At 45.2% G+C, this 13,718-nt stretch overlaps 1 protein-coding gene across 2 annotated transcripts in view; it reads left to right on the top strand.

The window, feature by feature from the left end:
• Nucleotides 1-629: 629 nt before the first annotated feature.
• Nucleotides 630-13,718, top strand: part of LOC106824761 (zinc finger protein 709-like) — a 29,458-nt gene continuing 16,369 nt past the window's right edge. The window contains exons 1-4 of one of the 2 annotated variants that reach the window (XM_044751800.2): nucleotides 659-818; nucleotides 12,639-12,832; nucleotides 13,294-13,420; nucleotides 13,625-13,685. In XM_044751800.2, the coding sequence (XP_044607735.2) occupies nucleotides 12,764-12,832; nucleotides 13,294-13,420; nucleotides 13,625-13,685 (257 nt within the window). In that variant the 5' untranslated portion in view covers nucleotides 659-818; nucleotides 12,639-12,763. Of the gene's footprint in view, nucleotides 819-12,638; nucleotides 12,833-13,293; nucleotides 13,421-13,624; nucleotides 13,686-13,718 lie in introns of both variants that reach the window. The other variant, XM_044751801.2, reaches the window with a different exon arrangement.

The following is a 13,718-nucleotide window of genomic DNA, read 5'->3' as shown; positions in this document are numbered from 1 at the left end:
GATGAGGATTTTTAGGCTGGTTACTTTTAAAACTACAGATAAGAAGCAGGCTCCGAGGAGTGGAATTTGTTTGCCCTTTGATCAGAGACAATTGCATTTGTGAAGGAAATCTCCATGCCTCCCTCTCTGCGCCAGGAGGAAGGGGGGATGGCTTTATCTCTGGAAACTCTTAATGGGGAAGGCAAGAACTTAAGTTGTTTACTGTCTGGCAACCTCATGTAACTGACCCCCCACCCCAAAATCCTCCTTTGTCTTTAGCTGAAGATAATATTTGAGCGGTGATTTCTGCCATTTACTCAATCCGGTTTGATTCTTATCTACTACCAGATCTTGAGAGTCTAAGAAATCTTTCTTTCGACTCCTCGGCTCACCGACCCCGCATCACTTGCGCCATTTGAAACTCAGTCAGTACTTCCCCCTGCACACCTGGACTCCTGAGTTCACAAAGGTGGAAACAATAGAGGCAGCCCCAGGCCAGGAAAAAGTTCCGTTTAAATGCAAACGTGCCGGGTGAGTCTGGTTCCAGCCCGCAGCCTAGGCGGGTTTGGCTGAGCTCGGCAGCCTCCCCCTGCTGTCACTCTGGCATGAGGGGGCGGGGCGTTTGGGATCGTCCAATCAGGGGAGGCTCTGGGGCAGGAGGGTGGGGCCGTGCGCTGGACTTCCTGTGAAGGTGGCTTCCGGCTGCTGCCGCGCTGCGGGTGAGCTGTCTTCTGCCGTAAGTATCCTGGTGGCTCTGCCAGAGCCTCTGTCGCACTGTGACCTGCACTGGCCGTGGAGGTCGTAGGAAGGACTCGGGGGACCCAGGAGCCCTGGAAATGGTGAGTGTGCGGCCCCGGGGCGAGGACACGGCAGGCGGGGCTGGTGGGAAGCGGCGGGGCGGGCCCGGCCTCCCGCGGTCCCGGCCTCCCGCGGTCCCTTCCGGGATCTGCGGCCCCGAGTGCGCGGTGTCGCCGCTGGGCTCTCAGGCCCCTCCGGCCGCAGCGTGGGGGCGGGGCCGGCAGCCGGGCCCCGGGCGTCCTGTGGTCCCTGCGCGCGGCGACTTGGGTCGGAGCGTCTCTGGGCCGCTGTGCGCCCGCAGCCCCGCGTGTCCCAGACGGTGCGGGGCCCGCAGGAGGGTCGGCAGGACAGTCGGGCCTCGGGCTCCGGGGTCCGTGCGCGGAGGGGCTGCGGTCTGTGGGTCCCCAGGGCCTCCTTTCTCCGCAGGGGGCACCTGTTTTCTCTGAATTTTCCATGTATTCGGGGAGCCGGGTCTCAAATCCACAGTCCTGTCCCCACAGGCTGCTCTTCCTGGGACAGACAGTAAATCCGTAAATTTTCAGATGCCTCCCCGCCCTCCCAAAGCCACTTCCCCTCTTTGATTCACAGGATCCTTATCAACACTTGGTCCTCCATGGCGCGTTTCAACCAGACCCAATATGTTAACCGTTTATCATTATCCCCCAGAGCCATGGATGGCTCTATTTTTTTTTTGTAAGATTTTCTTTTTCCTTTTTCTACCCGAAGCTCCACCCCCCACATAGTTGTATATTTTAGTTGTGAGTCCTTGTAGTTGTGGCATGTGGGACGCCGCCTCAGCATGGCCTGATGAGTGGTGCCATGTCTGCACCCAGGATTCGAACTGTCGAAACCCTGGGCCACTGAAGCGGAGCACGCGAATTTAACCACTGGGCCACCCGGGGGCCCAGGATGGTTCTATGTTAAAGACTAGATTTGTCTGTGTGATGCAGACTCCAGAAGCAGAGAAGTCGAAAGTAAGATTCCTTGGACTCTCAAGGTCTGGCAGTAGTGCTCCTTCATTCAGAGAACAGCGTGTGGACAGGACCCATGGGCAGGAAGAGCTGCAATGGATTGAGGGCAGGGCTAAACTTATAAGGCATAGGTATGTGAGTTATTTCTTTACAAGACAAAGGAAAGATCGTGTGAAAAAGTTGTGGTGCTGGCCGGTGGCGCAGCAGTTAAGTTCTCACGTTCTGCTTCGGGGGCGCAGGGTTTGCTTGTTTGGATCCAGGTGCAGACATGGCACCGCTTGGCAAGCCATGCTGTGGCAGCATCCCACATATAAAGTAGAGAATGATGGGCACAGATGTTAGCTCAGGGCTAATCTTCCAAAACAAAAAAGTCATTAAAATGGCTGGTGCAGGTGGGTTTGGTTATTGGGTGGTCCTGTACCTTTAGATAAGAATCAGCTGGGATCAGGTCAGGATGTCCTGTGCTTTCCGAGGATGATACAGATTGGTATGCAGGGCAGGACGCCTTGGGCTTCTTTCCCTGGGGCAGCCTGGATCCTCATCATGTAGATATTGTACATGAGAGGAAAGCAGAGAATAATCATCTGGAACCTCACTACAGGAAATCCTTGTGCCTCTCCCCAAGGATCCTCTGGGCCCAGACATCCCATGGGAAGTGCTTTGGATGGAGGTTCCTGTTGAAAAAATGTCCTGGGTGATCGGTCCCATTGGCATCCGCCCACCCCCCATTTGTGAATGAGAAAAAATTATTCACTTATTTAAGTCTTGGTTTTTCAATAAGGGTAAATACATTTACTGAACAGACCTTGGAAGACACTATAAAATAGTTCCAAACAGGCACCAAAGAGGTGAATTTCAGGAAAAATATAATATTCGTTTGTTAGATTCCATTTGTTAAGAATACTTGTTTCACTCTGTCTTCACCTGAGCATGTGTAGTAAGTTTCTGAGATCTGTTCTTTACTTTTGGATGTTTTCAAATGAAATTCCAGGGCTTAGACATGCTGACCACAAGCGTTCAAGTGTGATGTCTTGTGATGGAAATAATGTCACCACAGGACCAGGAACAGAGTTGTCATCCCAAAGCGTGCGTCTTTGGCATAAGGGCTATTTTGAGCTGGTGATTATTAAAAAAACAGCAGACAGGCAAATCTCAGAAACCTAGAAGTTACTCTTTTGTAAGGGAAATTTACATTCTAAGAGAAACGTCCCTTTGTAAGGGTGCCTCCCTCTGTGTGCCAGGAAGGGCAGGATGACTCTAGATCTCTAGAAACTCTTACCAGTGGAGAAGGTAATGAGTTGAATCTGCATGACAACTTCACCCTTGTTTATGGTGCATTTCCTGCCAGCTGCCCATCCCTAACCCCATCTTAACAACAGGACCTTAAAGCTCTTTGTCACAGGAGGCAGCCAGCCGGGAGCCTGTGCGGAAGGGAGAGTTTTGATCTGCCAGTCAGACCTCACCTTGCCAGGTCTTTGCATCCCAGCCGGCCCTCCCTGCTCCCTTAAGCCTCAGCCCACGCTTTGGATGAGGGAGACGGAGTTGAGAGCCTGTCCTCCTGTATCCTTGCCAATGGATCAACTGTTCCTTTTTTCAAAGCCTGGTGTGCCCTGGTCTCAGCTTCTGTGCGCATCAGGTGGCGAGCCCTCCCTCAGTTAACAGTAATAATCAACTGACATTATTTTGCTGAATGGAATAGATATTTGAGGTTTTCTAGTTGAAGTGGTAGAAATACCTTATACTTTTCTTCCCTATTTTCCATGGAAGGACTGGGTTTAAGTGATCTTGCTGGATTATTCCAACACTGGGCTTGTTTGATTTAAAATAACAATGATGTTCCAGAGCATCTCCAGTGGGGAGCAGAGGCCCTCAGTCCAAGACTCAAGCTAAAGCCCCCTTGACCCTGCAGAGGGAAGGCCTTGCAGGCCCTGTTGTCCTTCCTGCGGAGCCTCCCTCTGCAGGTGTCCTCCTGCTCACACCCCCATGGAAGGAGCCTTTATCCTGAGAGGAGCTGCAGAGCCCTGGACAGCTGGGGGTGCACGTGCTCATGGGGTGGGGAGTGATGCCTTGTCTGAGGTTGTCGTTGTGGTTCTTAGGCCTGGACATTTTAGACATCGTTTGAGTTTTGCACCCACACTGTAGGAGCACTGAGAGTGTAATCTGCACACTGAGGAAATCTGTGAAGATCGGGTGTTCTGTCCTGTGGACAAAGTGTTCATGAATTGGGAGTTCATGTGGGTCAGAAGCTTAAACTGAATGCAGTTGAGAGTTTCCTCACGTGTGAGAGTGGGAGTCTGAGGGAGGCAGTGCTTCCATGCTCACAGGAGAGGGAGGGTGCGTGGGGCCCCCAGAGTTCATTCCTGTGGCTGCTCAGGTGTCCCCCCCGTCCTTCCCCAGGGACTGACCCTCTCCAGGGGTTCTGTCTCAGTGGGGAGAGTCTACACCTCCAGTTTGGGAATATGGTCCCTTTCTGAGTGTAGGTTTCCTTGTGAACTGCAGGCCAGCAGGCTGCTTCTATGAGCTGATTGGAATATTCCTGTTTCTGTCCTTGGATTCCTTGATCAGTTGAAGATTGCGATCCTCTGATTCTAGTTTCCATTTGCACTTGGCTTTGGAAATGTAATGTCAGAGATACGATGTGAGCAAGGCAAGACAATTGTGGAAACAATTTTCTTCCATTTAGACAAGAGAACCTCAAGAGGTGAGATGGGTGTATTTCAGTTCTCAGGTGTGTCGACGAAAAAAACCAATCTATAAATGAAAATTTGGGTGAGTTTATTCTGAGCTGAAATCTGAGGATTATAACCCGGGAGAGTCTTTCCACAAAGGAACAGAGCACTGCAAAGAAGTGGGGGTACACAGGGTGGTTATATACCCTCAAAGAGGGTGTTTCACATATGATTGAAATGTCCCTCCCACAACAGTCACAAGATTGCCCTGTGGGCACAGCACTTGATGGACACAGCAGGTAATGGCCTGCTGTGTTTGGAGGGGGTAGCAGGGAGCAAGTCTATTGTCTTGAGCTGGGCAGTCACAGGCGGGCACCACAAGCAAACAGTTCCTAGCCTAAGGAAAGATGCTTAATCCTTAAAGAAATGCCAATGTTGGGAGGGGAAGAGAAGTTCCACCTTTATCTCAAGGGCCTTTGTTCTTGCCATGGGAATATCTAAAGCAGATGTACAATGCATGCTCAACGGCCAAGGTCAGGCCCTTTTGGAAAGAGGAGGTCAGGCCGAATTGTGTTTACCCAAAATGGCTTCCTCGTATACTCCAATATCTCCTATTACTTGCCATTTTTATTTGTCAGGTGCATTTTCCATGTTCACATCACTTTTGTGTGTCCATGTCCCTAGAGAACTTTGACATTTAAAAGGCTATACTATTCCTAAGGCAAATGAATTTTATTTATTTTCTTATTGTTTGTGTGTGAGTGTGTGTGTGAGAGGAAGATTGTCACTGAGCTACTGTCTGTGCCCATCTTCCTCCATTTTATGTGGGATGCTGCCACAGCCTGGCTTGATGAGGGGTGCTGGGTCCACACCTGAGATCCAAACCTGCGAACCCCAGAGCACCGAAGCAGAGCAAAGTGAACTTAACCGCTATGCCACCAGGCCAGCCCCTGAATTCTATTTTAATGGATGTGGGAAAAGGCACTTGAATTTCTCTTTTCATTGATATGAGGAATCAGGTCAGAGCTTGTGTAAATCTTTGGAATTCCTAGTTTATCTCTGGGCTTAATTGCAAACCCCTAAGGTAGTGTAATATGCTACTCCTTCCTAAAAATATTCCCAGGGTAGATATAGCGGAGGCAGAAACAAGAATGCCCGTTGTCTTTTTTGTTAGAAAGAGATTGGTACATTTTTTATGGTGTACAGTTGTATGTCCATTAGTGTTTAAAGGATTAAATCTTGAAATGGTTTCCTATGTAGAAATGTTAAAACTAAAATTTATTTAAAAGTAATGATCAAACATAGGAAAATATGGCATATATAAATGTCTCTCCTTATTTGATTTTATTTTTGAGGAAAATTGGCCCTGAGCTAACATCCGTGCCCATCTTCCTCTATTTTATATGTGGGTCGCCTGCCACAGTATGGCTTCACAAGCAGTGCATAGGTCCATGATCAGGATCCAAACTGGCGAATCCCAGGCCACCAAAACGGAGCATGTGGACTCAACTGCTATGCCACTGGGCCTGCCCCGGTCTCCCCTTATTTCAAGTGAAGAATACATGGGAATGTTTTTTCTGTTTTTTGAGGCAGATTAGCCCTGAACTACCTACTGCCAATCCTCCTCTTTTCGCTGAGGAAGGCTGGCGCTGATCTAACATCCGTGCCCATCTGCTTCCACTTTATATGTGGGACGCCTACTACAGCATGCTGTGCCAGGCGGTGCCATGTCTGCACCCGGGTTCCGAAGCAGCGAATCCCGGGCCACTGTAGCGGAACGTGAGCACTTAAGCACTGGGCCACCAGGCTGCTCCCTGCATGGGAATGTTTAAAAAATTTGTAAGAGATGACAGTAACTTAAGCCAACTTCCTGCCCACATGCCCTGCCCCACTCCTGCTCTTCCTCCAGCCACTCTCAAATGACCAGTTTTGCTCACTGCTTCATCATCCTGTTGGTGTTTCTTTATATAAAAACAAGCTACTGTGAATGCCTATTTTTATCCCTCAGGTTTGTTCTTGTAATGAGTGGCCAGGGTTTGATGCTGATGATGTTTGATGACTGAACACTTAAGCCTCGCCCTCCCTTTTCCCCTGGGCCTTCTTCCGTGGACAGGCTGATGAGAAAGCCTGGAGGCTCCTGCACTGTGGGCTGCTGCTTGCTGGGCAGCTCCTCCTGGGCGCTGTGCTGCCCTGTGTTGCACTGTTGACCCCACCAAGCCCAGGTTTTAACTGCAGAGGACACTGACTTGGCAGTTTTGGAAATTCCTGTCCTCTGTGCGCAGGAGTCTGGGAACCCAGGCCTCCTTAATGTGATGTTCTGTCAGTGTCTTGGGTGGCATCTCTCTGTGTGTTGAGAGTGAAGGTGAGAGTAAGGTTGGAGTCACCTTGACATTAGGGGGAGTCTCTGGTTATGAGGATGATTGTACCCTGTCACTGAGCTGAGCCCATCCAATGGTCACTCCTTGAAGAGCAATTATTTCAGAGAGAAAGAAGGGCCAGGAAATTGCAGCCAGTAGGAAGCAAGATTCCAGAGGGCTCCCCAGGGCCCCTAAGTCACTCTGCTGTTGCTCCCAGCCCTGTACCTGTTGCAGCAAAGATCGCGACCCTCTGGGTTATAGTGGACCACACCACAGTCTGAGTTTGGCCCAGTGAAGAGATTAATTCAACCCAACTTAAGCCCAGGCACCTGAAACTCTATAAAGCAACCGGTTGTCTTGCCCCTTTGTTGTAAAAGAATTCTGGAAATCTCTTGACTCAGAGATCCCCAAAATAGAAGTCAGAGTCACACTTGTATGTACACTAATAGGTCTACAATAGCAGGACACTCGTCATCCACCTTGGGGTTCTGCCACTACTCACAGTGACCATGGCACTTCTCCGAGGATCCAGTGCTGTGCTCCCCAGCAAGGCATTTGATGGAAGTTTCCCCTCCCCTGTGGGTCTCAGGCTCCTAGAGCACAGACTGGCTTATTGAAATATGTTGAAGTTGTTGCACAACTAGAAGGACCTACGACTACAATGTACAACCATGTATTGGGGGCTTTTGGAAGAAGAAGAAGAAGAAAAGATTGGCCACAGATGTTAGCTCAGGGCCAATCTTGAACATAAGTTGAAGTCCGTTGAATGAGAGGTGTCCTGTTTCAGTAAAAAAGGGCTGACTTGTAATGTTTGTCTTCATCCTTTTTTTAAAAGACTGCATTTTTTTAGAGCAGTTTTAGGTTTACAGAAAAATTGATTAGAATTTAGCATTTCCACATAACCCTTCTCTCTGCATCCACACAGTTTGCACTTTTTCACATCGGGTATCACTGTGGTACATTTCTTAGAATTTCCAAGCCTATGTGGACGCATTACAGTGCACGGTGCACATTAGCATTGACTCTGTGTGTTACACACTGTGTGAGTTTTTACAAATGTGTAATGACGTGGGCACATCATTTCTGTATCATGGAGTGTAGTTTCACTTCCCTGAAACTCCCCAGTTCTCCACCTATTGACTCATCCTTCCCTCCAACCTCCAAATCCTTCACAAGTAAAGATCTTTCTAGTGCCTCATACTTTTGTCTTTTCCAGAATGTCATATACTTGGAATCATACACTACATAGCCTTGTCACATTGGCTTGTTTACTTAATAATCGTCTTTTAAGGTTTCTCCATGTGTTTCCATGGCTTGATACCTCATTTCTTTTTATCATTGGCCGATGTCTCATTGTTTGGATGCACCACTGATTGACTGTTTGATACTTGAAGGAGATCTTGTTGAAAATTCTAACTCTTCCCAATTATGAATAAAGTGCTTCTAAACATCCTTATGTAGGTTTTGTGCGAACATAAGGTTTCAGCTCATTTGGAAAAATACCACGGAGCGTGATTGCTGTCTCTTACTCTGTGTAGTGACAGTGTGTCTTATTCTGAAAGGAGGTTCCGGTCTTGCAGTGTGGGTGTTCCAAATCCCATTTCCACCCGCGATGAACTAGGATTCCCTGTGGCTTTGCATCTTCATTGATATTTGCTGTTCTGAATATTTTGACTTTTACCCATTTCATAAGTGTTTAGTGCTGCCCACTGTTGTTTTCTTTGCAATTTCCTAATGACATTTGATGTGGAGCATGTTTCATATTGCTTATTTCCCATCTAGATCTCTCTCCTTCAGTGAGCTGTCTGCAGATCTTTTGCCCATTTTTTAATTGCATGTTTTTCCTCTTACTATTACAGTTGAAGAATTCTTTGCATATTTCAGATACCAATCATTTATCCAATAAATGTTTTACAGAGATTTCCTCGTACTCTGAATTGTGTTGATCTTGTCTTTACACCATCTTTTTCAGAGGAGGAGTTTTTCATTTGACTTAAAATTGTAAAATTTTTTGTTTTTTTCTTTTGTGGACCTTGCTTCTTGGTATTCTATGTGAAAATTCATCAACAAACAGAAGGTCATCCAGATTTTCTTCTGTGTTCTCTTGTAGGAGCTTATTCCTTTGGCGATTTACGTTTAGATCTGTGATGTGTTTTGACTTAATTTTCATGAAATGTGTGAGGCCTGTGTCTACATTTGTTTTGTGTGTATTTGCACGTGGATATCCATTAGTTCTCCTACTGTTAGTTTAAAATACTTGCTTTTTCATTTGAATCTCCTTTCCTTCTTTGTCAAAGATCAGTTGACTGTTCGTCTGAGTCTAGAAGGAAAGCAGAGTTGCTGTACTCTCTTATTAGTCCCAGGAGTCGTTTCTGTCATTGTGAGTTCTTCCAGTTGTTGCTGGAACAAACACCAAAAATTCTGCTACAGGATTTGTGAAGGTGTTCTTTCTTAAGAAGTGGAAGTTCTCCTCTATTACTGGTTTATCATAAATAGATGTTGCATTTTCTCAAATCTTATTTTATGTTCATTTCCCCTCCTTTCCTTTCTGATGTTAGTAATTTCTGTCGTCCCTCTTCCCTTTATCTTGAGTGCATATTTCTCAATTTTGTTGGTCTTGTGAAACAAGCAGCTTTTTTGTTTTCATATTCTCCATTGATTTCCCACAATGACATTCGTTTCCTTTCTTATTTTATTATTTCTTTTATTGTGCTTGCTTTGGGTTTAACTTGCTCTTCTTTTTATTCTTTGCTAAGGTACATGCTTGCATTAGTGATTAGAGATCTTTGATTTTTCCAGTGTATTTGTTTGATGGCATGAATTTCCCCCTGGATACTGCTTTCGCTACATCCAAGAACCTTTGCTATGTTGTGTTTTCATGTTTTTAATTCAAAATAAATTTTCCTTTTTCTTGAGACTTCTACTTTCATACTATGTATTATTTAGAAGTGTATTTTTGAAGCACCACACATTCGGGGGTTTTCAACTATTGCTGGTACTGCCTTCTAGAGGAATGCCTAGGTGGTATGGGAGCCTATTTTGTATGATTTCTCTTCTTTCAAATTTGTTAAGGTGTGCTTTGTGTCCCAGGGTGTGGTTTGTTTTGGTGAATGTTCCGTGTGAACCTGAGAAGAATGTATGTTCTGCTATTCTGTGAAGTATTCCGCAGATTACATTGAAACCCAGCTGTTTTGCAGTGCTGTTCATTGCACGTCTGTCCTTCCTCACTTCCTGCCTACTGAAATGTCTAATTCCTGATGAGGGGGTGTTGACTTCTACAGCTGTGGTACTGGATCTGTCTATCTCTCCTGCATTCGGTCAGTTCCTCCCTGAGGTGTGTTGCCCCTCTGTTGTTAGGCAGCTACACATGCAGCGTTGCTGTGCCTTCTCAGAGAATAGGCCCCTTTATCAGTACTTACTGCCCCTCTATCTCGGCATTTTCCTCAGTTTGAAATCTGCATTGTCTATGATGTCTATTCCTCTGGCAGCTTCCTTTGGATTCGTGTTGGCACGGTCTGTTCTTCTCCATCCCTTCACCCTCCATCTCCCTCTGACTTTATACTTAGGGTGGGTTTCTTGTAGACACCATACAGTGGTATTTTTTGAACTCTATTACTGTGTCTTTCAGTTGTAATGAGACCATTGATGATTAAGGAGGTTAATGATTCAGTTGGATTAATATTTACCAAAATGTTAGTTTTTGCTTTTTTATCCTTGTTTGTTTTTGTCTTCTACCTTTTTGCCACCTTCTCTGGTTAAAATTGAGCATTTCCTGTAACTCTTTTTTTCCCCTCTCTTAGCATATCAGTTACACATTTTTTACAAAACACATTTTGGTGGTTGCCCTTGAGTTTTCAGCGTACATTTACAACTAACCCACCCCTCTGCCAAGTAACACTGTGCCACTTCACTGTGTGTAAGTACCTCTTAACACACTGTCCCCAATTTTCCTTTCCCTGTGTCTTGTGACATTGCTGTCATTTATGTTTCTTGTCCATTAGCTTCTCATTACCAAATTCATTCTTTGTGACAGTAGTTAAAGTGTCATCTGTTGTATTAATTATAGGAAACATAAAAGATATGTCCCCTCATCTTTTCTTCTTCTAATCCCCTACCTTTATCATTTACATTGTTTCTGATAAACTTTCCAACAATTTCATTCTAAGTATTTGTACTTGGGACAAGTTTCCTCAAATTTTGTGTCAGAAAGTCCTTATTTCTTCTTTGTAAGGAAGGATAATTTTGCTTGACCGAATTCTGGGAAAGTGAGTTTTATTTTCAACACTCTAATTCGTTCAGTCTCCTCTGTTCTTGTTGCGTCGTTTTTGAGAAGTCATCCAATTTAATTCAAATCTTTGTTTCTTTCTGTTTAAGGCATGTTTCTTCTCTGGCACTTTTCAACACATTCTCTGTCTGTGATGTTTCTCCAGTTTCAGTGTGGTACCCTTGGGAGTGCACTTTTGTACTTTATCATGTTTAGTGTTCTGTGAGCTTCCTGGATGGACTGTGTGCTGGCTATCATTAATTTTAGAGTAATTTGGTGATTATTACCTGATGTTTTCTTCTGTCTCTCTCTTTTCCTTCAGGTGTTCCCACTGTCTTTTAAGCCTTCATTTACAGAGGCTTGTCCTAGGCTTTGTGGAAATTGTGTTCTGTCTTTTTTGTTATTTTTGCCCTTGCATTAGACTCTGGTGAAATAGTTTTTTTTTTTTTTTTTTTAGTACAGGCCTTATTAAGAACAGAATATGTGGGGCATATTTCAAACTGCCATCTTTTTTTTTTGTCTTTCCCAAGTTTGGTGACTCTGTTTGTCCTGGGACCTCAAGGCTCTCCTGGATCTAAGAAGGGTTGTTCATTTCAAGTTTGTTCATTTTCTCCTTGTGAGATCAAGAATGACAGCTTCTAAGCTCTTAGGCGCAGGATCAGAAGTCGGCAGGGCATCATCCAGAGTGGCTATTCAGGAAACACTTCCTCTTGACGTTGGACAAAGGAAATTTTATGTTCTTTGTGGGGAGACCACTGTTAAATCCTTCATGTATTTTATAATCATGGGCAAATTTGACATCAAACCATTGTGGACTTCAAGGAGCTCCCTTGTAATCTGCAGCTCTTTTGTTTTATTCCTAAAGATTGGCAGCTGAGCTAACAATAGTTGCCAATCCACCTGTGGGGTTTTTTCTGCTTTTTCTCCCCAGATACCCCAGTACATAGTCATATATTGTAATTGTGAGTGCTTCTGGTTGTGCTATGTGGGATGTCGCCTCAGCATGGCCTAACGAGCAGTGCCATGTCTGCACCCAGGATCCTAACCAGCGAAACCCTGGGTTTCCCAAGTGGAGTGCAGGAACTTAACCACTCAGCCATGGGGCGGGCCCCAATCTGCAGGTCTTAACCTACTCCTCAAGGGAAGCAAAGCTCTGGTACATGGTTAGCATTTGACCAGAGAGAGCTCTTGTGGCACTTTATTATCTCACAATGTGTGCTAAAATTGCTGAGAAGTAGCTTTGAGGCCCATAAGTATAGTGATCTTATGGTCTAAGTTTTCATGCCTTCTTCTTTGTGCCTGTGCTCTCAGGTTATAATAATTCCAGCCCTATCAAATCTTCCAGAGTGAGAAAGGTTGAACTGAGTCTATGATGCATATTGCACAATTGAAAAGCAGTGTTTTCCCACGAGAATATTTACATTCAGGCAGCTGCATCTGCTTACCTGTAATGGCCTGGAGTAGTTTAGGACAATATGGGCAGCTGGGCTTGCTCAAAGTGTGATTTCACAGGTCTCCTGGACTCTCAGTTTGGTGATTGGATCAGATCAAAAAGCTTCCAGTTCTTCACTATGTTTTGTTTTCTTTTTTTTTTTTTTAGAGGCAGATTAGCCCTGAGCTAACTACTGCCAGTCCTCCTCTTTTTGCTGAGGAAGCCTGGCCCTGAGCTAACATCCCTGCCTATCTTCCTCTACTTTATATGTGGGATGCCTACCACAGCTGTGCATGTCAAGTGGTGCCATGTCTGCAGCTGGGATCCGAACTGGTGCACCCCGGGCCACTGAGAAGCAGAACGTATGAACTTAACTGCTGCACCACTGGGCCGGCCCTGTTCCCTATATTTTTATTCACTGAAACATCCCATAGATTTCACCCTCTGCCTCATGGAGTGCTGTAATCTGTGGGTAATATGGAAGAAGATGAAAGAACTTTTCTTACAAAGAATCATTGTTCCACAAATGATATTTGTTTCATTTGTATAGCATTTGAGTCATTTCCCAACATGTTCTGGAACTTTTTCTTAGAGAGAAATCAGATGGAATGTGATCACAGTGAAAATGTGTATTTCCATGTGTTAACAATATTGTTAAATTGATGAGCATTGTGTACAGAAAAGAGGGAGCTTGTGATGATCACACATAGAATAAATGTTTGGAGATAATAGAATCCCATCTAACCTTCCTAGAATTGCAGTGTAGATCCCCAGTGCTGTCAGGCTCATGTATGCTACTCTACACATATTTGTGGTGTTTTAGGACTCAGTGACCGTTGAGGACGTGGCTGTGAACTTCACCCCAGAGGAGTGGGCTTTACTGGATCCTTCACAGAAGAAACTCTACAGAGATGTGATGTGGGAAACCTTCAGGCACCTGGCCTCAGTAGGTAAGAATGAGGACATTCCTTCACGTCATCAATGAGAGAACAAGTGGTTCTTGCCCATCGTCCGTGTTCTAAGATGTAGATGTGGAAAGGGGAGGTTGTTAGTAAATAAAGTAGAAATGGCCATAGATTAGCATAGACTTAGAATCTAGAAATTTTTGTCTAATTTCTAATATTTGGAACAAACTCCTTGGGTCTGCATTTCAGGAATAACATGGGAAGATTGTGATCTTGAAGATCAGTACAAAGACCAGGGGAGAAAAGTAAGGTGAGTCACACAATAGAAAGCTCTGTCTCATGT

The sequence above is a fragment of the Equus asinus genome, chromosome 20 (genome assembly GCF_041296235.1).
Source record: "Equus asinus isolate D_3611 breed Donkey chromosome 20, EquAss-T2T_v2, whole genome shotgun sequence".
Classification (NCBI taxonomy): Eukaryota; Metazoa; Chordata; class Mammalia; order Perissodactyla; family Equidae; genus Equus; species Equus asinus.
This window is presented reverse-complemented; position numbering and strand designations above follow the sequence as displayed.